The sequence below is a fragment of the Oreochromis niloticus genome, linkage group LG6, assembly GCF_001858045.2.
Source record: "Oreochromis niloticus isolate F11D_XX linkage group LG6, O_niloticus_UMD_NMBU, whole genome shotgun sequence".
In the NCBI taxonomy this organism is placed as follows: domain Eukaryota; kingdom Metazoa; phylum Chordata; class Actinopteri; order Cichliformes; family Cichlidae; genus Oreochromis; species Oreochromis niloticus.
The window spans coordinates 27,085,759-27,111,028 of NC_031971.2; the positions used below are offsets into that span (position 1 = coordinate 27,085,759).

The 25,270-nt window shown below is 39.5% G+C and overlaps 1 protein-coding gene across 7 annotated transcripts in view; it reads right to left on the minus strand.

Annotated features, from left to right (window-relative positions):
• The window catches only part of LOC100699125 (myosin-10), a 65,440-nt gene that overhangs the window by 13,384 nt on the left and 26,786 nt on the right, over positions 1-25,270 (minus strand). The window contains exons 5-27 of one of the 7 annotated variants that reach the window (XM_025907806.1): positions 23,325-23,427; positions 22,530-22,559; positions 22,306-22,320; positions 20,945-20,962; positions 18,340-18,432; positions 17,705-17,768; positions 17,325-17,423; positions 16,942-17,085; positions 16,070-16,165; positions 14,227-14,345; positions 13,293-13,445; positions 12,969-13,142; positions 12,079-12,252; positions 9,534-9,648; positions 9,252-9,314; positions 6,396-6,589; positions 6,171-6,292; positions 5,625-5,694; positions 4,565-4,725; positions 3,182-3,290; positions 2,675-2,806; positions 2,312-2,518; positions 1,649-1,786 (exon numbers count right to left, since the gene is read on the minus strand). In XM_025907806.1, coding sequence (XP_025763591.1) covers positions 1,649-1,786; positions 2,312-2,518; positions 2,675-2,806; positions 3,182-3,290; positions 4,565-4,725; positions 5,625-5,694; positions 6,171-6,292; positions 6,396-6,589; positions 9,252-9,314; positions 9,534-9,648; positions 12,079-12,252; positions 12,969-13,142; positions 13,293-13,445; positions 14,227-14,345; positions 16,070-16,165; positions 16,942-17,085; positions 17,325-17,423; positions 17,705-17,768; positions 18,340-18,432; positions 20,945-20,962; positions 22,306-22,320; positions 22,530-22,559; positions 23,325-23,427 — 2,593 coding nt within the window. The remainder of the gene's footprint in view (positions 1-1,648; positions 1,787-2,311; positions 2,519-2,674; positions 2,807-3,181; positions 3,291-4,564; positions 4,726-5,624; positions 5,695-6,170; positions 6,293-6,395; positions 6,590-9,251; positions 9,315-9,533; positions 9,649-12,078; positions 12,253-12,968; positions 13,143-13,292; positions 13,446-14,226; positions 14,346-16,069; positions 16,166-16,941; positions 17,086-17,324; positions 17,424-17,704; positions 17,769-18,339; positions 18,433-20,944; positions 20,963-22,305; positions 22,321-22,529; positions 22,560-23,324; positions 23,428-25,270) is intronic. The other 6 variants (XM_025907807.1, XM_025907808.1, XM_005470191.4 and 3 more) reach the window with 6 other exon arrangements.

Genomic DNA, 25,270 nt, shown 5'->3' on the forward strand with positions numbered 1-25,270 from the left:
CAGGGGGTCAGTCCATGGATACTACTGAAATACTTAGAGCCTCCAAACAAATCCCCACAATTAAGTCAATTAAATAATATAGCACTTGCCTCAAGCCCTCTACAATAATACAGAGGAAAAACAACAATCAGGCGACCCCCTGTGAGCAAGAATTTGGCGACAGTGGGAAGGAAAAACTCAAATTTTACATTAGTTTTACCTTAATACTGTTTTGCAGGCTGCTTTCCCATCATTGTTTTTAATCTCACTTATCTTTTACTGGGCCTCGGATTCAGCCCTCTTAGCTAACCCAATGTTTCAAACAAACTTTCTTCTGATTGGCTGCCCCTCTCAAAAAAACAAAAAACAAACAAACAACAGAGAAAGGGTTTAAGAGGCAGGCAAGTGATGCCTGGAGCTGTGTGCCTGAGATGATGATGAGATGGTAGCGGCTCTCTCTCAGTGTCTGAAACTGAGTGTTTTTATCTTTCAGCTCATTCTTTGAAACTTTGGCTGTGTTTAACATGAGCATCCACCGCTGTGATCATATATACAGGTTCCCAATGAGTAGTGGTATTTAGAGGCCTGACACTGGGAACTAAACCTTTGAGTTACAGACTTCTCTCTCTGCACACATTTACAAGTTTGGTTACAGACCAAATTGACTGAAACATAAATAAACAGCTCTCCACACACATTTATAAACTGCAGAATAACATCCCAATTAACCAGAATCTAGTATAATAAACTGTAATCACTGACTGAAACATTACAGAACCTTCTACTTTATCTGAGTTGCATCATTACACTTTACAGAGAACAGACAGATCAATGCGGAGAAACAGTCATGAGCTTCAAAGTCTTATTATCTGGTGGGACTATGACCAACACCATCTATTAACTGTGCCATACAGCTAACCATTTCCTCTATTTAACGTTGTGATGAGATTAGAAAGCAGATGGTAGACAGCAGCACCCTTCATTGCATAGGCTGCTACTGAAGGTAGCAGGCAACGCGTCACCGTCAGGCAGAGGAAGAGCTGCAGCCGACGTTAATCAGAGTTTTAAGGCCCTCCTCAGTCTGAGTTTGTACTTGTTTCTGTCCAGCATCAGCCCCCGTGTTCACTTATTAAGAAGTCCGTAATAACAGACTTCAGTTTGTAAATGTTTCGCTCAAATGTTTAAGGAACAGCATACAGTGTAATTTACTGCTGTCTCTGATGTCCATTGAGTTAACATGAAGTTTTATACAACATGTCTTGTTCACTCATTCACAGTAGCAGCATTCTATCTAACACTCACACTCTGATGAACGCATCAGGAGCAACTCAGGGTTCAACATCTTCCCCAAGCATGCTTTAGCATGCAGGCTAGAACAGCCAGCGCTACCAGTCTTCTGATTAGTAGACCACATGTTCTACCTCCTGAGCCACAGACATCCCTAATTCAGCTTTAATAACTGACTTGAATGTTGTCAAACAACCTTCATGGTATTTGAAAGGAAGCCTACCGTCTTCCTTACAGCCTGTCTGTGTATTTAACTCTGTGACATGACTGCAGAGTAGTAAAACTTTATTTACTGATAAGCCTTTAATGATTCCACCTTAAAGAGCTTCCTCTGCTTTCCGGGTTTTGTTTGAACCTTCATTTCCAGCTAAAATTGTCTCACCTTGAGAAACTTGGAGTTTTGGTCCTCCAGGAGCAAAATGTCCTCCTCCATTTTCTTGATCTTCGACTCAGCGGTCACTTTGTCCAGCTGCAGTTTTTGTCTTGCAGCTTCCTCCTCATCCAGCTGCTCCTCCAGGTCCTGTAGGAAGAAAACGTGGCACACAAACATTCGTAACGTGAAGACAACAAAATCTGCAGTTTCCATACAGATGGAAGTTTAACATACTCATTTCTTTAAAGCCCCAAATCACAAACACATCTGTAAAGCTTAAATATTTATGACCAAGTGATCTCGAAGCAAAATAGGAAAAAAACATGCTCATTTTTAATGCTTCACATCACTCTAGAGTTTATCTGCTTCATCAGCTTCTCTGGGTTTCATCAAATATACAGACTGAACAACACAAACAAAGCAGGTGTTTTATTTAAAATAATCAAAGGTTAAAAAAATAAAACAAGGAAAAGGGTCTTTAGGATCATTTAATATTAAAAAAAAAAAAAAATCTCTCACAAACAGATGATGGGTACGCCGACCTCAGTATTTGAAACTTAATGAGCATCCACCATTGTTACAGTGTAAACGCTCAGCTGGATGTTTAAGCATCAAATAGAAAAATGGGAGAAGTTTGTGTTTCGAAATATATGAAGAAGAGATGACGTAAACCTGGATGTGCGACTGCATCTTCTTCTTCTCATTCTGCAGGCTCTGGTTCCTCTCCTCCTCCTCCTCCACCCTGGACTCCAGGTCGTGAAGGATCTCCTCCAGCTCTTGCTTCCTGGAGAGGAGACGAACTCTCATCTCTTCAGCCTCGGCGAACAGCTCCGTCTCCGCGTGGAGCTGCTCTGCTAAAATATTCTTCTCCTCGAGGAGCTGAAGAGAAGAAACAGCTCAGAAAATGTACCACCTTCACGGCTACAAGTCCTTCCAAAAACTATGAACGTGTAATTTCCCTGAAGCCATTATCGATAGATTTTAATAAATTATAATTCAGGAGAAAGATTTACTTATAAGTTGAGATATTTTTACCTGCTGGTGTTTCCTCTCCATCTCCACCAGCTCGTTTTCCACCTTAAGTTGCCTCTCCTTCACTTTTACCAGCTCCTCGTCTTTGGCTTGCAGCTCCTCCTCCTGCCTGGTGACCTGCAGCAGCGGCTTCACCTGAGTGAGAGAGGAACAAAATTAGAGATGAACATTAGACATAAACAGAATGAATACAATAATTTTTTTCACAGTCATACTGGTCGGTTAATATAGAAAACCAGTAGTTTTACTACAGCAAGTAGCATTTTTCTTATTATCAGCACTTTCCTGCCATATGTAATTATTCCCTCTAATGTAATTCATGGATTAACATGATTAGGACCAAGACGAATTATAGCAAACAGACTGTTTGGATTAAGAAATTCTGCCAGAGAAATCTGAACACTGATTTCTGAAAAAGTAGGGCCTTAGGGCTTTAGCAGAGTTGGAGGGCTGATACGAGCGATATAGGAGCCATCTTCTGCTGTCAGAGGTTGGTGTCGTGGTTCTCACCTTGGTGAAGAGTCTCCACCACTGCCAGTGTCGCAGCTTCAAATAAGCAGCACAGTTCCTCTGCAGGACCTTCAGGGCACTCAGCTGCTGCTGCTTCTTAGCGAAAGCTCTAAGAGAAAAAAAAATGAGAAATCAATATCTGAGCTTTTTTTGTTTTTGTTGCACTACAGCCGAGCGACATCAATTGACCACTTTTTTAAAATAATAATTTGTATGTTAGGGGCACTGACATATCACCACCTTTCCGGTTAAAAAACACAAGACTGTAAGTGCAGGTACGTGGTTAAGAGTGCCACTTTGTGCTGAGCAGTGCATGGTGTGTTTTTGGAGCCTCCTGCAGCCTAAAGCAGAATTTTATGTTTCAGCAATGGTGGCATGTTTGCTCTCCACTGGCACTTCGGGGATGTCCCATCTGCAGAGAGGGAGTGTACAAAGTATGAGTTACAACCGGCCTGTGGGCCACTCTTGTTTGTGCTGTTGTTGGGCCGTCAGCCCACAGTTCTTTTTTTTTCCCACAGTTCTTCCATTCCTGGTGAGCTCCACTGTTCTTGCTTCCTTATTTCTGAGCATTTTTCAAACAGTCACCACACGGGAGATGCAGAGGTCGTCCGCATCCAGTGACACACAGTTGGGGTTTTGGAGTACTGCACAGGGGCGTGTCTGCTGTGGGCGATGTTCCCTCTCCCCTGCTGTCCCAAGAGAAACGTGCATGCAGACGGAAACATTTACCGGACCATAAATCACACTTGAATCAACATTATGAGTGCTGTGAGAGTGAATCAAACAGGAAAGGTAAAATCCACGCAGAGCTCAAACTCGCTGTAACGCTCCCTAAAGTGGAAAAGCTTTCCAGATCTATTACCAAGAGTTACCTAATTAAAATGGTCTCATTTTCCAGCTGCGCATTTCATCATTGTATTTTCGACATGAATAATAATAGAATAATAATAGTGATGCTCCTTCTTTTGCGCAGCAATAAAAATGATGACCTGCACATCACTTCTATTTGATTTTCTTAATATGTTGAATACCCCGGGCTTAATAAAACATGGCGGAATATTTTGAAGCATTAAGATAAACATGCAAACAAACGCCACAGATACATTTACACTTGCCCAACCAGTTGTCTCAGACCACCACGGGGGCTGGTTTGAGCAGCTGGATCTCCATCCCAAAGTGCATTCTGGGTCTGAAACCTTTACATTTGTTCTCACCAGAGAAACTCAAAAATATAGGCTCTCTAGGGAGTCGTAAAAACTAATACACTGGGGTACAAAAGGCACATAAAAGGAAAGGGGGCGCAAACTACCGAGTAGTGTAGACTGTAGGGGAATATGGGAATAACCCATATGTAGCAGAACATACAGCGATATAAAGACTCACTTGCGGGCCAAGTATCCACGGCACACGGACTGGAAGTAGATGATGATGTCAGTGATCTTCAGGTCTCGCTCCTCCTCCAGATGAGCCAGAACACCAGTTCTGAAGAAGATCTTACTCTGACCAATCCGGAACAGGTTGGGGTCCAGCTCCAGGGCATGGATCTATAAAAGGAACAAAGCAAGTTGTAGATGAATAAACTGCATGGGCTTAAACAACCTCTGCCACAGAGATTAATAGATTGGTTCAGACTGTTTCTTAGCAGGATCACAGAAAAAGTTACAAACTTTTAGCGTAGGTCAGGCCTGATTAACTCTTGGTGTCAATCCAGATCTAGATGAAGGAATTTTTTTGGAAGGATTCTTTTTTACCATTGCAAGATGAGGCCAGGTTGGACATTTCAGGCGACGTCTACACAAATGCATATAAAAATAAACAAAATACTGTGCTACCCCTCAGCATTGTGGTAGACGCACATATGGTATCAGGTTGGAGAACCTAGATGACGTCCTTCTTGAGTTATTGCATTCACAAACTTGGGTGTCCATGTCACCCAATACCCCATCAGCCTTTTATGGCTGAGGGGTAAAATGAAAACTGGTAGTTCGATCGCTTCCAAGAAAATGTCACAAACTTTCTGATCCAGAAATCGTTCTGGACCCAGGAACTCTATTCATGTGTGGTGTGGAGGGAATTTTCACTCTTGGTTTGAGGTATGTGGACTGATTTCTTTTGTTTAAGACTTAAAGCTGTTGTATTAATGAGAACTCTTGTCTAGTCAAGTTTAGAAAACATTTAAAAAGACAAATTAATATTTTGACACCCCCATAACAGCCCCTCCAGGTTGACTGTCCAGTGCTTGTCTTGGGGATATTCAAACCTGTAAATGGTGAGAAGTGTTTTTGCTTCTGTTTATGGGTTAAATGTAAAGTTTCTTTGAATCAGTGTGGACTGAGCCTTGAAGTCTGTTTCACTCTGTTTTTGGATGTGTCAGAAGTCTTCTCCTATCAGCAGTGGTGTATATATCCAACAGCCATCACAGGATCAGGAAAGATAGCATTACCATTCTCTCACAGGCTTGTTTCCCATCCATGAAACCCTTGGGGATAGCGTTGGGTGTAAGGATTTCATATCTGTGTGCAAAGAGAACAAAGTGTGAATAAGTCAAAGTTTTCTCCTTGAAAAGAAAAAAGAAAGAGTTAAAAATTAGTTTGTTTGGATGCTCAATCATCCAGATAAGTAAATCCCAAAAGGTTGATTCTGTTCATCTGGACATAGGACATCTGGACATAGCGTTTTCCGTGCTGTGATTGCAGCCGTTCCCCAACTCTCTGTGAATGGTACTCAGGGCCATTGGTCTTTGATCAATGGTCTTTGATCAATGGTCATGACAATTTGCATATTAATGATCAAGGAACTGACCTCACAGCCCATTGTTCATTCAGTGGACTAGTTTCAGTCATTGTGCAGACTGGGGAAACCTGCAGTCAGCTGAGGCTGAAGAAGTCACTTGGATGAGTGATGAAACGCTTCTCCAAATGAAAACGCTATGTCCAGATGAACAGAATCAACCTTTTGGGAGTTAAAAAAAAGTGGTGATGTTTCTCACCGCTGTCTAAACTCCTGGAAGACGATGCGGTTGGGGAAGCCCTGTCTGCAGATACGAATCCCCTCCAAGACTCCGTTACACCTGAGCTGGTCCAGAACCAGGTGAGGCTCAAGTTTACCAGCCTGAAGGAGGAAATGATACACTCTTAAATACAGAAACTTTACCATATTTTATTTTTTTAAAGGAGTCCCAGACTTTCCACTTCTGATAAGTAAAAGTATTTACTCTTTTTTCGTGGTTGGGGATGATGCAGCGGACAAAGTTGGGGTTGGTGTTCCTCAGTGTGGCCATAAGCTTAGTGAGTGACTCTTTGTAGAGCTGTCCCACTGTACGAAACATGCCCTTTTTCGTTTTGTAGGTGGCACCAAACGCCGTCTCGTTCATTCCTGCCACCTGGTCCAGGCCCACGATGCGGTCGACTGGAGGGGAGACGGGGACATGTTATCGTGAGTCTGTGTATTTCTGAGATGGTCACCGCAGGAACAAGTGGTAGCAGCACGGTAGCATAATGTGGCTACATGACCGAGTGCAGATGAATGAAAACTATCAAATGAAGGCAGTCTATCAAAGCAGCAGTCAAGAGTCTAAAAGTATCGCTGGTTTCTGCAGGTGGAAATGAAACATTTAGCCAAACTGTTTCGTATTTTAAACACACACGACTCTGTGGTGAGAGGAACCTTTCTGTGGGTGTTCGATGGCGGCTAAATTCATGCTTTTCAATATTTTAGTGCTTTTGATAAAAAACCTGCACCACCATACTGCTAAGATAATAACGTTAAAGTTATAATAATAAAGTTTCGTAACTATAAGACAGCAAAACACTGTATATACTTTTTGATAACTTCTTTTAAAAAGCATCACTCAGCGTTAACTCAGGGTTAACCATGACTAGCAAAATAAGAGAGAACTACACCTGTTACATTAATAAATAACTGAACAGTAATAATCAGCCGCCTCTTTAAGAGATCCTCTTGCCTAATGATTTTGAAGACACCACCAACAACAACTTTGCCAATAAGCGAGTCTTTATGGGAAACACGAGATGGGAAACGCCATGGGTAGCTGGTTAGCAGTGACTTAACCTTCTAAATAACAGCAAGGGGGTTGTCAGTCAGTAGACTGATTGTGGATGGTGTTATTTTCTTAGATGGATGAAAAAATAGAAACAAAAAATGCTAAAATTTGTCTCTTTTTATAATAGTGAGATGGGAAAATATATTAGAGTGGCCTGCCTCAGTAAAATATATGTGTGGGAAACAGAGAGAACAGCTTGATCCAAAACAGCTGGATTAACATAGTTTTCAGTTTTCTGTGTATTTTGTGGTGGATTTGATGCTCTATTAGGTATTTCTGAGAGCAGGATGGTGTATGCGTTCTTAAAATAAACTACAGTGTGAGTTACTCTTGTGAAGGAACATACCTCAGTATAAACATCAGCACTTTTGAGTGATTTTTTTCTTAAGATGAAGCAGTTTTGATTGTGGAAAAAATTCAAGGTTTTAAGAAAAAAATAATAAAATTAAATAAAAATAACTTTTCGGAGGTTAGGGCCACGGCAGTGGGACGACCTGTACTGGTGAGATCTACTTGCTTGTGGGTTTGAGCAGCTGAGGTAACTTTATGAGATGTTAATGTGAGTCTGAACTTCATTTAAGACCCACAACTGGAACATGATGTATTTTGACCATCAAGTTCTGCTTTGGAATGACCTCAAGAAACAAACAAACAAAAACAAACTAAACCCTTCATCATCAGTATCCTCAGGTATATTATCATTTAACGGCCAGCTGTGCTTAAAAAACCTCCAGTATAACAGAAAATACTGCTTTGAACTAAACCTGAAACCAGCTGTTAAACAGAGTCAGACTCACGTCATGTTAGCAGTGAGACGTCTCTGCCTCTGCCTGTTACGATGGACCTCAGGATGTGATCAACAGTAATTCCTACAGACAACTTAACACAAGCTTCACTGACAAAACCTAAAACCTGCAAATCTTAACACCTGATTAAACACAGACTTTGGGTCATGTCATATAACAGGTGACCTCCTTAGAGTCAGCTGATTTGTTTGGTACAGTATTGGAAAAGTCTATCGGGGGCGGGATCAAGTGGACTGACCCTTATGTCACTTATAAAAAGGGGTGTGTCATAAGTATCTCACCATACTACATTACAAAATGTAACAAGAAGAAACACATTTATAATAAATTATATCTTAAAAACTGGAAAAGTAACAAAAAGCAAGAATTACTTATTCTATACAGATACCTTTGTCTATCATTATTATTCAGTAATATTATTCAGTAATGTGTCAGTTCAGTTTATTCAGTTGATAAGTCAGGCTGGAGGGGGAGCGAGTTTAGAGTGTCTGTAAGTTTTAATAATCACACTGCAAGAGGGAGGAATACAATAGGCTGTGATTGATATTTTCCCCCCATCACTATATATTAATGTCCCAGCAGTTAAATCACAATTACAATCACAGACTCCTGAGTTTAACCGAGGTGATACACGACCTGCTTTCTGGACCCTCCACAGTGATATCTGAGCTCAGAGCCAAAGCAAAATTCCACATCTGGTTTTAATTCTCTGCCACTGTGTGTAGGGACAGGAGGAAGGCGGGACAATAATGTTATTAAATATTCTTCAGTAGAGTTTCAAATCCTTCATTTGCTCGTGGATGTTTCACATCACTGATGGGGGACAGAGGGAAGAATAAACAGCAATCAGACTCAGACACACTAGATGCACTAGATTCTTGATGCTTGCTTCAGGGCAGCTGGACATACAAAGATCACAAGACCCCATGTCAGCCCACTAACACACCGAAACAAATTAAAGCACACTGGTTCGACTAAAGAGAGACAATGACTATATTCTACTCTAGCTTATTTAGGAACTGGGCACTACTGCTTTTGGCTGAGACAAGGGAGCCATGCAGCCTGCAAGCAGATGGGAGCCACTGTAGCTATGACAGACAGCACCGGCTGAAGCATGAAGCACAGAGCCAGATCTGGGCAGAAATGTACCAACAGGTCATTTTCAACTATGATTCTGGCCCAGCACGACCCAGTCATTCACCTGCCGGCTCATCCAGACTAGTGACACTGTCATAGAATGAGGCCCTTTGAATGGTCTGAATCTCTACAACACAGAGAGAGAGAGACAAGGATGGGACGCTCTTAGAAAAGGGTCAACGAGGCAGACAGCTGCTGCTGTTAGTAGGCTTCAGTGACAGACATGTAGATGTAGAAAAGCAAACAGGTACAAACATAATGAACTACAGGAAGTATTAATAGAACCAGTTGGTTGTAGTTGTTACAGCTGACTTAAGCGTTCAGAGATAAGTAGGTGGTAAGTTACCATCCTTCCACAGTTCAGCAACAAACTTGTCAGTTGACTGATGGAGAAGTGTCGCCACGTTGTCATTCAGAGGGTCCATGTTCTTCATTAGCCACTCATCTGCCTTGTAGTCCACCTGTAAGAGTAAACAGAGTTATAGCTCAGAAAAAACGCACTATTATCTATAAGACATTTTGGTTTTTAACATTAATTCATATTAAAAAAAAGATAGAAAAAATTAAAACAAAAATATCACTTTTTCCAGGCCATATGATGAGTGGTGACCTCATTCTCATGTTCCTAGCTTTATCCTAATGTGAAATGACCATTTTGTTTTAAAAAACATATTGACGCCAATAATACCAATGAAACCACGGTGGAAGTGACAGGGTTTCACAGCTGGTTATCACAGGGAACGGCCGGTGTTTGCACAATATGGACGAGCTCAGTGAGCCGATTAAGGATGAGACACAGTGAGCGTGGACTGATCGAGTGTCTGTGCAGAGTCACAGATCCAGGAAATCTTTCCTCCATTGTATCAAAATACCTGCAGTTATTTGTTAGGTGTTACTCATTTACGTTTTTTCTATGATTTATGTAACTGTGCTCATTCGCACAATATCGTTTCATCTTTCTGATACTGTCTGTTTGTCTTGCTTTATTGACATATTCGGCTTCATTTCTTTTTTATATTATAATAAAAAAAATAACAAAAAGCCACCCAAAAATAAACAAATTTATAATGAAGAAAAAAACTACTTTATTTCAAAGTTTAAAATGTTTGGCTGCTCAGACACTAATTCCCCACCTTTGGGATAAATAAAGTTTATTTCGTTAACTTTATCTTATTTATTTGTATCTTTCTAACAGAAAAGATTCTATCATTTCTGATCATCACTGACAGGTATACATAAATGATATGGTTAACCAAAATGTAATCTATTACATTTTTAACATTTGGAAGCCCATTAACGTATATCTATGTGTAAATTCTGTCTCAATCACTGTGAACTTCACGGTGAATTTAACTGTCACTATGACCTATAAGGTGTTTTTTATTCTAAAAACTTACAAGCCACATTCACAGTGCTTTATTTTACCAACTTCGAGAGCTATGTAGGTGCTTTCATGCACACAGTGATAGTATCTTGCCCAAACAACATTTAGACTTGAGAAGCACGGACCTCATGGGACAGGCCTCTCTACCTCCTGCAGCTTTATAAACTCGGTATCAGGATCATTTAGCTCAGTTGGATGAGAATCGGACTCCAGAGCAAGAGGTGAACAGTTCAAGTTTACCTTTCATGGTACATTTTCTTTAACTTTCTTACTCTTCTCTTGAGAATATTTTATGTTGTTTTGTTGTAGTTGATAAAAGACAATCTACAACTATTCTTCAGTACAGAGGTTTTTCTTCCAGCACAAGCTTTTTTGTAGCTGGAAAATCCAACTTGAACATCCAAGTGACGCTCAACAAGCAACAATATTATTTTGTTATGTCTCCCAGGTCGGCACAACTTTTATTTCGGAGATATATTACAACCCAGACTAGACGTCAAGATGGTAATTCAACATGAAAATGTTTGCTGGTCATTCTTTGTATAATAAACTCCCCCTTTATTTAGGATCCATTCACTTTTAAAGATCTGTAAGTCAGAATATTTCATGTTTGAAAGCGAAAACTATAAAAATGTTAATTTCCCATCTGTGCAGTTTGGAGGATTTTGGTGGAAAGAATTGAAGCTAACAAAGATGCCGTTTAATAAAGAGCAGCACATAAATACCAAAATATGTCTGATGTTATATTGGAAAAAATGATCCATTTCATAGTTTGTGCATCATATGTCACTGCTTGAATCACATGTTCCCTAAAAACCAAACACATACAAGACTTCATCTTTTCTGATTGTAGAAGTATAAAAATCAAGAAACATTTCCACACTGCTCTGAATGAGATCATTTTTCTCTGTGCACACCTGTGTTAACAACATTTACAGCGTTTGGCTTCGTCGTGCTGCAGATTTTTCTCCACGGCAGACGTTCCTACAGCTGGAATCTTTCAGTTTTTTGAAATATTGAGGCGTGAAACAAAGTCCACACAATGATAAACAGATGTGCTACTCTGTGGGTCTCCCTACGAGACAAATGCTGCACTCTGTTGCGAAGCACCACGGACTATCCGAACCCACTCCCTCACGATGAAATATAAATCAAGCTGTTTCAGTGTTTCCCTAAAATCCCCCCACAGGAGAAGTATGTGTCAGCGTTTTATGTGACCTCTGACAGTCAGCAACTTTTCAGGGATGAAAGAGGGATTCAGAAAAGAGGATTATGGTGAACTGAAGCATAAGTGTGATGATATCAGCTGTAGCAGCTGTGACTGTCACTCTGATTACTTTCTCACCTGTGTGTCTGAACTGAGGGATTCTTTTTAAAAGAGCTAGCTTATCATGGCCTAAAAACAAGCATCAAACATCCTGAACAGTCAGGGAGGCAGCAACAGGAACCGGCTGATTTTTATACAGATAAAAAACACAAAAACCCCACAAAAAAAACACAAGCATACCCTGCCGGCGTAGTGGATGATGCAGAAGTCGGCCTTATCTTTGAGCTGCCGGGGCTTCTGAAACTTGGTGTGCGTGCCCTGCTCCTGGATCAGCTTGTCTACAAATGTCTTGTCTGTGGCTTTAGGGAACCAGCACTCCTCATCCAGCAGAGCCAACACGCCTGGAGGGTTCGCCTGGAGGAGTCATAACACAGGACAGGACGTTAAGACTGCAGAGAGGGTGGAGAGGGAGATAGCATCGACACCAGAAAGACAACGGATCTCATTTCGTTTTCAAAATAGTTTCTCTGGCATATTTGCCTTTAACAGAAACATGTGTCTCGCATTGCTTGAACTCTGAGCCATTTTTTTTCCTGGTGTGATATTCTTCATGATATCTTTATGATATCACACCAGGACAACTACGTGAATTATTACATCCCCCCCACGCTGTCAGAAGATGTGATTTTTGGCTTTTGTTATGTTTTGAGATTTGTGGTTTGTGGTAGAAAAAAAACTCTTTAATCCCAAAACCAACCCCCTTAAAATATATATATATATATATATATATATATATATATATGTATATATATATATATATATATATATATATATGTATATATATATATATATATATATATATATATATATATATATATATATTTTTTTTGTCCAGAAAAAAGACTACTATTCTTCTGACTTAGACTTCAAGCTTCATTTCTTTATTAGGCATTAACAGGAATAAAAAGGACATTTGTTAAATAGAATAAAGCAGTGCATGATTAAAAGGAAATATTAAGTATTATAATTTAGCTGCTAAATAAGTAAAGAAAGATTAAAGTTAAAACATTCTCCAACTTCAGTTCTAAGGAGAATGAATCTAATTGACAAAAGTTAATAATGGAACTGACCGGCCTCTCGATGAGGTCGATGCAGGGCTGCAGGTCGAGGCCGAAGTCGATGAAGCTCCACTCGATCCCCTCCCTCTGGTACTCCTCCTGCTCCAGGATGAACATGGTGTGGTTGAAGAGCTGCTGCAGCTTCTCGTTGGTGTAGTTGATGCAGAGCTGCTCAAACGAGTTCAGCTGCACGACAGGAAGATCGACACAAGCAAGAACATCATCATCACTGGAAATAATCACCAATGACACAAACTGACAACCTCTAACCACGTGGCAAATAAAAATAAATAGATAAACTTTGTCATTAAAGAACTAAAAGATTTGAATTCAGACCTGGAAGATCTCAAAACCAGCAATGTCCAGGATACCGATGAAGGAGGCACCCTGCCGTTTGGTTCGGTCCAGGGCTTTATTAATGCGATGCACAAGCCAGCGGAACAGACGCTCATACGTAGCTTTAGCCAGGGCCTCGACAGCAAAGTCCGCCTGCAGAGAGAAAGCGTGAGAAAAGAAGACCGTGACCAAACAATGAACAGAGAAATGAGCTGAATGTGGCACAGGAACAACAACAACAACAAAAAAGACAAGTGTGTGTGGGCTGAAAGAAAATGAATTCTACAAATACACTTCTAGTTGCACTCACGTTTTCTTTCTGAGACTTTTTATCCAAAATGCTCAGATGACAGCTGGATCTGTATCAGTCTGCAGGACTACTGCACCAATGCTTCATTTAACAAATGAATGTAGAAAAGTTCAAAATAACATTCTTTATGCTTTTATTTTTTTAAAAACTGTTTTGACTATAAGCTTTCGTTATTTAGACTTCCCTGGCTTAGTGCTTGCCACCAATGCCTCACAGCGAGAGAGCCCTGGGGTTGCGCATAAGGAACATAAGTTACAAGTTTTACAACTTTCAGTATGCAGAAGCAGCCTGAAACTATGCTTTACAAGGGGTTAGGACGAGGACCCACACAGACTGAGGAAGCTGTTGTAACAATGATTTGGAAAAGGCCCAGGTGCGGTTCATCTAAGACTTTGTACACACGACCTGCAGCTGAATTTTAACCGCATGAGCTCTGGATGCCCCACTTAACTCATCTAACAAGACAGCTGTATTATGCAGCTATCTAGCAGAAAAAACACAAATGCACTTTTTAGTTAAACAATCAATATACAGCTGTTAATCTGTTACCAAAGATCTCAAGAACAAAAGAGGAAACACATTACATTAGTCAATAGAAAAAAACCCAAAACAAAGCAAACTGACCTGCTCTTTAGTCTGAGCTTTTTGGACATAGTCTCTCCCCACTTTGATCCTGGGAGTCAGGATGGCTCTGGTAAACTCCATTACATTCATCCCCAGCAGATGGCAGAGCTTCTGAGCAGCTGGAGAGCAAAACAACTTCATTTACATCAGAAGAAAATCAACCCTACAGTGGATTTCAGCCTGCATGCACCTACACTCCATGATATAAAACAGAAAGCAGAAATGACTTAATGTGTAGGAACCATTTATAGTATCAGGCTGTAGGTTCTTTGGTTTGACTGTGGCTCAGGTGTTAAAAGTGGGTCATCTGCCAATCAGAAGGTCAGTGGAGTTTAATAGTGTGAATGTTAAGTAAAGTGCTTGGCTATTGATAAAAAGCACTTTATGAATGTGTGATTGGGTGAATCAGAATCATGGTAGAAAACACACTTAGTAGAAAGGTGCTACTCAGACTACTTGCCATCTAAACGGGTTTCTTTCTGCTGTAAATTCGAGCATTTTCACTGGAAGGATGCCTGATCTATGTGGATGGACTTGCTAAGGCAACGCTCAAATGGGTGATTTGGGAAACTGCAGTTTTGTTCTCTGTTGCTAATGAATGATATTGTTTTTATAGATAACCTGGTGAAACTGTATTAAAGGCTAAAAGTTTCAGGTCATTAGGATCATGACTAATCTGAGTGACTCTGCTAAGTTGTGTCACCAAGCTGAACCTGTGAGCCGTGTTTGTGGTGTCAGTGACTTTTGCAGCCTTTTTCTCTAATTAGATGAAAAGTAATCTGGCTAGCTGTGCAGCTATCTATAATGGTATGTGACACTGTAGCACTGCTTTTAATATTATTTGCTAATTACTTACTTACTAATTAGCAGGCACCCCCTGAGTGGATGCAAGATGCAATTGCTCACCAAGCTTGAGAGCATTAGCTCATAATAACAAAGTCATTCATTCATCCATTCACCCAAATATGCTCCCTGCTCTCCTTCTCATGAAGTCAGCAGCCATAATTCCCAACGCAAGGCTTTCATACACAACCTATACACCACAGTATTTTAATTTGTGTAACTGTGGCTCGTACCTAATAGAAATCAAACATGAAGCAGAAATTATTAAATGCGTAGAGGAAAAAAGTTTGGTTTTCAAGAGTTACTCGAATGAGACACGGTTTTTCCCCAAAACTACTTTAACAGCACTGTCTGAGTATTAGATCATCTAACTGATATATAAACAGAATATATAATCTGTGAAAAAACATAGGTGAGCTTTGCTGTTTTTCTTTTAGTGACTAATATTAAGATTTACTACAGTTTTCATGAGAAATGTTTCTGGAACAGTGTTATATTTTATGTGGCTGGAGCTTGTGGAAAAGTAGAAAAAGCAGAATCCGTTCTAGATAGCCAAAACTGACTATTTAAAAAAACACAACAAAAAAACCATCTGCTTCAGTCCTGATTTCTGCTGTTGAATTTGGAAATATCTAACTGAGCTGGATCGTTGGCACCAGACTCATCCTCTCCCCCCGTATCGCTCTGTTAAGTGCCAAATATGCAGTGCCACATGTGGAGGAACTGGAAGGCTGTGCCCCATTTCCTTCAGGAGTAAATCCTCTCAATGATGTGGTTTAATGGCAAGCTGACAAGGCGCAGGGAGCGAACAGACATAAATCACAGGCCCCTCTGAGCTGTGGATGAGGCGCACAGCGTGAGGGAGGTGCACAGTGAAGGAGAAGAGCTGAAATATATATGAGAAGAGGAAAAGCAGCAGGAGGAGGAGGGTGTCCTGACCCCCGAGCTCCGAGGTTATAGAGCAGATGTGTGTGTGTGTACACAATTCTGGGATACTTACCGGTATTATCAGGCATAGAAGCTTGGTCACTGTTCCTCTCCTTCTTAAAGACGATGTTGCCAAACTGAAGGACTGAGGACACCACTTTCAGCATGGCTACAAATATCAGAATCCAGAGAAAACAAAATTACTTGAGTATGACATCATTTTACTTCATTAACTATATTTAAAAAGTTAACAAAAAAAAAGTGCAAAAAAGACTCCGATAACCTACAAAACTAGTAATGAATAACACCAAAACAGCAGAAAAATGACTGTTATTCCTAAACAGTTAGTGGAATACAGGTTGACCACTTAGCACCGTTACACCCAACACTTCACTCTTATCCCGCGCAACTTACTTTCATCAATTTATTGTGCTGTCCAAATTTGAGTTAAATACAGTATCTGTTATAATATATTATACAGCATGACTATTTTTTAACATAAAAATACCTCTTATTTGTCTTTTTTTAGAATATAGAATTATTACATTAATACTAACCTTAAAGTCACTTATTATTTGATGTGAAGGAATACGTCATTTAATCCAATAAAAGGTTTTTCCATTAGCTAAAAGTACAATACCAGTAGGAGCCACATGTTTATTAAGTTAGCAAACATTAACATTTCCAGTGGTTCTAGGCCAAAATATATATTCTTTCCTGATTATTTCTAAGAGAGGGGAAAATCATGTGCAGCTTAATCTGCAGTAAACCAGTTTTTAACTGTTTTAATTTGCTGAACCCTCACGTTGCAGAACTGAACAGAACTGCTTTTTCACTGTAACTTAAACTTTGAACCACTATTGCTTTACCAATCAAGCAAAGGCAAACTAACTAGTTTGAGAGTTTTTGGTATATGTTTATTTTATTGGGCTATTAAAAATATACCCAGAATCTCCTCATGGCCGAAACTCATGATGTGCATGGCCTCCATGGTCTCATGGAAGTTGTCTTTGTCCTGCTGGCCCGGGATTGGGATGTTACCATTGGACAGGAAGCGGTAGTTGTTGAATCCTTCCAAAAGCAGGTCCGCTGTGGTCACAAGACGGAAAAACAAAACACATTTTACCCCCAAAATGATTCACATGGACTTCACACAAAATTAGGCCATGACAGAGCTACTGATAACATTAGGAACAATAAGGCAAAATAAGGTGTCTGATTTTAATGCTGTATTTACTGTAAAATAGCATAAACTATGGTTGCGTTACACAAAAATACAATGCAAAAACAAGCCACGGTTTAGAGTTATTGAAACTCGGACTACTCACATTTGAGGTGCTCCCCGGCTCCAGCCAGCAGCTGATAAAAAATGTGGAAGGTACGCTCATCTTTGGCTTGACGAATAGCTCTGGATTTTTCCAGTAAGTCTGACAGAGAAAGTCAAGAAAACCAGATCTGTTTGGTGGGTCAGTATGCCACATATCAGGCTTTGGGATTATCTGGTGTCCAAGGTTGACAAAAGGAGTTGCTGATATGAATAAACAAAGATTAAACTAAATGAATATGTATAGCACATGAAAAAGTTCAACATTTTATATGTTTCTTTATGGACGGTCCAAACTGAGATCACAGAAAAGAAGTATTTTTCTAAAAATACTGAATATAAAATTCCCCTTTACATGAATACTTCTGTTTTAAAACAGGATACAGGTTTCAATGTTGGCCCCAACGATGTATCCAGTGACATCAAAGTTGATCCGGATGAATTTCCCCTGTCGAGATTAACACAAGATAAGTTTCAGGAAGTGCACAAAACAACATGAGCAGCATTCAATCGATTACATAATGGCTCTTTTATAACACACAATGAGGCAGTGAGAATCTGCACTGATGGTAGCAGAATAATGTACCAGGACTCAGTGTGAATCCTTCAAAAGCATGAGTAATGCTTAGACTGCGAGCCTGATTATTAAATTTTATCCAGTAGAAAGCAATGCAGGCCGTCACTGATATTTCTCTAATAATATATAATTATATTCTAATTATAGAAAGAAAAAAACAATTTGAGAAAATAATTTGCTATAGAAACACACGAGACAACTGATCCTTTTTTCCCTCTATAGCTGAATAACAGCTGCCTTAAGTCCCAGCAGGTCCAGTATAACAAAGGTCTCCTAAATGATTAGCAGGCAAGTGTCCAGATAAATGGCTTTGTCTTGTAAATTACAGTTACAAGACATAAACACATTTGCTAAAACTGATCTAGGTGCCAACGATGAATCAGTAAAAATGGTCCTGAGGCGAAAAAAATTTTAGTTTAGCTGATCATTTTTCTCTACTTACAAAACGTGAGGAGTTGTCATTTTTCACAGTCTTTGCATTCCCAAAAGATTCAAGGATGGGATTGGCTTGTAAAAGCTGCCGTTCCAGTTCACCCTATCACAAAAAAGGAGTCTTTTGTCACCACGTCAAAGGTCAACACACCAAACTTAAACTTATGAGAAGTTTTCCACTGACGATGAAAAGTCAAACATAGACATGCAGACAAAGGCAGCAGACGTCCTAAGACTTGGTTTATACAGAAAGACGTTACATTACTGCCATAGAGTTAAACTGAACAAACAAAAGCCGCAGAAAAGATTACAAGTGTCACGTTGGACAAAAGAAACATGTCTACAGATGATTGTTTGTGTGTCTGGTAATTTCTCATTTATTTGCCTCTTAGACTTTAAAAAGAATTAAAGTAATGTAGTGGTGGGTTAAAAATAAAAGAAAAGAAAGAAAATTAAAGTGAATCAAGCAAAAAATTGTTATCATTTTGAATTAAAAGGTTGTATTTATTTTGTTGTCCACAGCACTAAATGAGCCCGGTGACAAGGAGCCATACAAGTTTCCAAAAGTTTCAAACTGCAGGTGAATTTAGGTCACATTTCATCTCTTTCATCACAAAGACACAATGTGACAACCACATGAAAACATAAAATCATACGTGACAGAAAGTCTAAATCACTTTATCCATTTAGTAATTTTATGGCAAAAACAGCTTTCATACCAGTTCTCAGTCAATAAACCAGCTCTAATGTTTTCGATTAAATATTCTTTGATTTTGGTTAAAAGGTTTTAATTAAACAGTTTTTCTGGTTTATTGCTCTATAAATGCACATTTTTGGAGTTCTGGATGAAAGCACCAGTTTGAACATCAGCTGTGATATTTTATAAATTAAACAATGGTTTAAATAATCCAGTCTTAATGAAGCTACTTTCAAATACTTCCATCTTTAAAGTCCTTTTATTTTGTTGCATTTAAAACCTTTAATCGTTTAAAACAAACAACAGAGTCTCTGCTCACATGTGGTATGCAGCCTAACCACTTTGTTATGAGGTCACACTCAGGCTTTTGGACTTCTTGCACAGCCTTAGGCAGATAAAAAGTAAGTTTGAACTGCAAATAATGGAACTGAAGATGACTGATGTGTCTGTAGCTTTCGAAAGAGACGTTTTATCTTTTTGCTTTGACGAAAGCCAGAAAGCCATTTTATCAAGTCAGGAAGAATGTGTCCACAACACACAGCAGACACAGTTTGCTTCTTTTTTCTTTTTCTTTTTCATCAAGCTGGACACTTCAGGAAGCTGAATAAATAAATAAGTGACTTATGCAGATGTTTAGACAGGTGTTTCCACTGGGTTTCCATCCAAACCATATTGTTGGCTTTGTCGTGTCTAAAGGAGCCAAAGACAGTTTCTTCTGCAACGTTATTTCTCTTCTTGTGGCTCAGAGGAATATTTTCCCATTACGACAGAAATAGCTGCGTGCACCGAAGATTTGAGTGTGTCTGAGGCCATATTCCACTGAAGAGAATTGAGGAATCAGCACTGCACTCAGAATGTGAGACATGTAATGTGATCTTTGGCCAAAGAGTTAAATGTGCTGCTTTTAATTGAGTTTTTGAGCAGCTGGAATGAAGCAGGGCTGAACTGGATAAACCTGGTCTCTGTCCATCAGCGGCGTTGCAGCCCACAGATGGCACAGGGTTCAAACCGAAAGCCTTTGTTTCTATATAAACACAAGCGTGTGGTGCAACTTGGTAGTTAAAATTGTTCACTGGCAGCCTTTACATCTGTGTGGTCTGCACACACAAACAAAGAGCAGATTACAAACATCAGTGGGGGTCCAGCAGCATTATGAGCTGACCCACATTCCTGTTGTAAAGTGAGCACATGTGATATCTGACGGCCAACGGAGCTGGCTCCTCCACTTTAAATGACCATTTGCTGCATAATTTTGATAAAATGAGTCACCCATTATCAGCCAGCACTCAAAAAATAAGAGATCTTTTTTAAAAATAAAAAAGCTCACTGTGTGTGCTCTGGCTCAGTACTTTGGAGATTTAGTGGACTCAGAAAGGATCAGTCGCAACTGTCCCAGTAAATCTTCTGGGGCAGAGGCCAGTTGTGGCTATGTTTCCACAGCTCAACATCTGCTTTGGAGGTCACAGGGCCAGACAAATATTGCTAGTCCCTGTTCTCACCAACAACGAGAACACCGAACATGTGGGGAACTTATTTGGACCAGATTCTTAGGCTGAAAAGAGGTCAGAAGAGGTTCTGCGCGAGCTGCTAGTTCAGTGATAAGATGAGATGACTTGAAAGCCAGTGAACCACTTCAGATGTCCTCACAGTGTCAGCACTGTAAATGTTACATGCGTGTTAAAATAAGCAGAAGCTGCTAAATTAGTAAGAACAAAAAAGTTGAGCTCATGCAATGCGAAGGTTAAAAGTAACCAAATATAGCAGCTCGGTGAAGGTTTAATGGAAAGCATCTACTGCACAGCCTCAGGGAATATTTAGTTAGTAGTGGGTTTATCTAGCCGGTGGAAACAGAGTGGGAAAAGCACCCCTTTTATTTTGTAAGTGAGGTAAGATAGGTGAGAAACTACATACTACTCACATAAAACAGGGGTCCACTCTGTAGGATATGAGGAGATTCAGTAGTTATATTAATGATATTTATTTTAAAAAAAATAACACATTTTATTAATGTTACAGCCACATCTATGCACAACCTACAGTAGTCTATGGATGAAAGCTGCAGCACAGATCATGATAGCTTATCCTGGCCCTCGAGACCCAGAGTACTGCTGATGTTCAAAAAAATTAATTCAAGTAAATTTATGACCATCTGACCAACTCAGAACCAGCTGATTACTGTATTATGATAGCAAGAAGCCATTCAAAAATGTACCTTTGTCCTATGAGTAGTGTCTGAGTTTTAGCCAAGTATTATATTTAGTATATGATATTTATATGAATCCAGTGAGTCATATTTAAAAGATTTTTAAAAAACGCACTGAAGGCTCCAAATTTGCAAGTGTTAAATTTGACTATACTAGAAAATCGTTTTGACAAAGAACGAAGAAGAAGACAAACTTGGTATCAAAATGTAGATAAAAAGGAGGCTTGTGTTTATAAGATATAACCTGTTTATAACCTATTCTTAAAGTTTACCCAAAATGCACTTAATGAACTTCTCTACACTGAATATAAGAAAACAAATAAAAGAACCAGGGCTCGTTTCTGTCGCTCCATGTCAAAGATATTAAACTGGTGCAGATTTGGCTGTAGATGAAATCGTGCTGAACAAAACAAAAACAGGACTTAAGCTTTCGACTGTCCCACTTGGTGTGTTGGTAAAGTTGATGTCGGTTCAGTTTAATTTACCTTAACTATGTTTTTTGTTTTTATTAGCCCTGAAAACGTCATCTCCTTTACCTATAAAGTTAGGAGAGCTAAAAAGTGCTGGGATAAGTACACAATACACACACAGTACACAATGATTAAGTAAATCAGCTGATTCTGAGCAGCTCAGATGAGAAAATTTTCCCGGTTAATTTTACATGGATTGACGCAGCTGTGTCCTGAACATCTGGTATTTTGAAACAAAGTAACAAAAGACACGATGACACGGACGATCTGCAGGCTGTCTGGGTCACGATGACCAGGTCAATTGTGCTAATCATAAGCTCTTATGGTGATATACTTTAAAAATGAGGAAGGCCTCCAGCTCTTTCTTAAAAAAGCAGACACAGACATATATTTTTTACCTATATAAATGAATGAAAACAACTGAAATACAATGTTTAAATATGACAAGATGACATTCAAGGCTTATTATTTGGCTACAACAACAAATAAACACCACATACACGTGATAATGTCTCAACCAGTGTCAATCACAGTAAAACAAAGCACAAAAAACCAAACACATTTAAAGAAGTCTGAAAAATCATGCCACTTTTAAAATTTACTTACAACTGCATTTTGTGCCTGACAGAGAAAGACAAAATATCTGCTAAATAACATATCTTCAGTGTTAACACCAGGCAGCTTAAATAAGTGTGAAAAGTGAAAATCGCTGACACCATTTGATGAACTCAGATATTTTATTAGCTCGCGCTTTAAATAAGTGAATACTGTCTTAAGGGTTAGTGTGGCATGCATGTGAACATGGAGTGTAAGAAAGCATAAAAACTTGCCTGTAGTTTCACTGGTTTAGGTGATTCTGGCTGTTTGTTACAGATAAACAAATGTAAACTGTTAGACTGTGTGCACAAAAGCTTTACAATCACAAGCACCTCAACAACAATCCCACTTTTTTTAAAAATCGTTACCTCAATCAAAGCATTTTTCTAGCGCTGCATTAGTAGGATAGCAGTGGAATGACCCCTCCCTTCCCCTTGTGGGTTAATTAAAAAAAAATCAAACTCCACTTTATGAGCAAAATCTAAAAAAGGGGTTTCAAACATGCACCAATGGCACACTAGATGGCTTTATATGAAAACTGCACTAAAGGACTTTTGCTGCGATTCCAGGAGAGAAAATGTGTCAAAACCTCAAAGCATTTCTGGGTCTTAATAAGTTGCTTGAACCAAAAATATCTAAAATACTCCTGTTTAGTTGCAAAACTACAAGTGAAAATTTGCACCTTCCAATTGTGATCTGTAAATTATAATTTTCAGTGATTAACAAATTACTGATGTAAGGTTTATGCCACAGCTTCTCTAAATTAACACTACTGGTAACGACCAAAATCATCTGTTATGTTAATCCACGTGTATGTGCAAGGTCTCAGAGGGTTTAGTGTGCCGGCTCAAATTTGGGTGTAAAAATGTGAATTCAGTTTGTCATTTGCCCAATAAATAAGAGAATAATTTTGGAGATGAGTTTGACACCCCTGATTTAAACTGGTATTACATCAGGTTTTCATTTAATTAAGGACTAAAAGACGCATGAGAGGAATGACAAAACTGGTGAGACTTGTTAATACTCACGGGAATGTTGTGATCTTTTCTTCCTTTGTGCGAGGAGGCAACATGTGCCAGGTACTGAATGACCTTTTTTGTGTTTTCTGTCTTACCGGCTCCCGACTCACCTCTGCAAAGCAAAGCAACAAGACGATACAAATAAAACAGGAACCAGAAAGACTAAAACTTTCACAGTGCAGCCATTTGATGATTATAAAATACAAAAGGCAACCAAACATTTGCTGTGAGGACTCCTTGGTTGTGGAACCTGTTGAACTCTGGCTTGCTTTGTCTGTTTCTTCTTTTAAATCACTGTTAGACGTATTTTTACATTGTAGGCTTTCTTATAAATCTTTTGGTACCTAAAGGTTGGTGAAAATCGGGTCAAGGCCACATGTTTTCTTTCTTTTTAAACAACTTAAAAGACATATTTTACTTGCATAGGGCTAGAGTTAGGGGCACTTATCAGGGTCACTGAAGATTTAGACCTCAGAGGGTTAATACTTAGTCTACCATGAACTCTCCATGAACTCACTGAAATTTAAACATGGGAATTGTTAATATTGTTGTATTTAAGGGTCAGTGGATCTGGACAAGGCATTTGACCACATTCCTCAGGGTGTCTGTGTGGCGCGCTTCGGTATCATGTTTCAGGCCCACAAACCATTCGGTCCCTTCTACAATCATAGCGAGAGCTTGGTTCACATTACCAGCGATAGATCTGACTTGTTGGGTTGGGTGCTGGACTCCGCTAGAGCTGCTAGAGATTCTGTTCATATTTTCATAACATCATCTGCTTTTTGCACATGATTGGAGCAGCAACAGTTTGGGTTAGCAACAGCAGTGATGCCAAAGCCGACCTGAGTGTTAATGCAAAGATGCCATTTTACTGGTTAATCTATGTGCCCAGCCTTTTCTATACCCAGGAGCTCTAGGTAACCACCAAAAGAATGAGAAATGAGCTTCCTCAGAACGGTGTCGGGGCTCTCTCTTAGAGATCGGGTGAGGAACTCGGTCAGTTGGGAGGGGCTAAGAGTAGAGTCACTGCTCCACATCAAAAGGAGCCATTTGAGGTGGTTCAAGTATTTGATTAAGATGCCTTCTGGGTGCCTCCTAGGTGAGGTGTGTCAGGCATGTCTAACTGGGAGGAGAGACACACCAGAGGAACTGGAGGAGGTGGCTGGGGGAGGGAGGACTGGGCATCTCTCCTGCTCTCACAATCCAGATAAGAAGCAGAAAATGGATGATTGGTCAATACTTTTATCATTTATGCTAACAGTTTGAAATTTTGGTTTCTATTCTTTAAAAAAAAATTGTTTTAATTAGTTTTGTCTGCATATTGTGTGATTGTAAAACTTTTGATAAGTCCTATAAAATTAAAAATATTATAAAAGAAAAATTGTGCACTTTAGACCGTTTTGTGCACAGCTGAGTGTTCATGGTTAATAGGTTAGACAAGAACTCTTTTTCACTACAGCAGCACAAATATAATCTAAGACTAAACTAAACACTGCTACATAAGTTCTCCTGTTTATCTTTAAACTATATTTTTTAAGCATCAGTCCACTTCAGCAGCTGTGGTTGCTGGCAGGCCTTTCACTGCTCTATCACACAGCTACCATGGAACGAGGAAAAAAAAAGAAAGAAAAAAAGCTACTGCAAAAACTTTGGGGAGCAGTTTAGATTTAGAGCATACCTGAGGTTTTACAGTAAGTGCAAATCTGCAAAAACCAAGTATGCACAAAACTATAGTTTTCCTTTCAGACTTGGCAAGCGTGATGTGGCTGGGAGTAAAGATGGGGAGAGAGCGGTGGGTAAGTCTTGTCAGTCTTGTTAGGTACTGTGAACAGAGAGTAATCGTGGGGAGATTGCGTCAGTGTGCTTGTTGTTGGCCTTGGACCGCTGGGTGTGATATTTCTCAGCTCCTCCACAATAAAAAAAACAAAAAAAACACTGCTGACCTAACCGTAGCT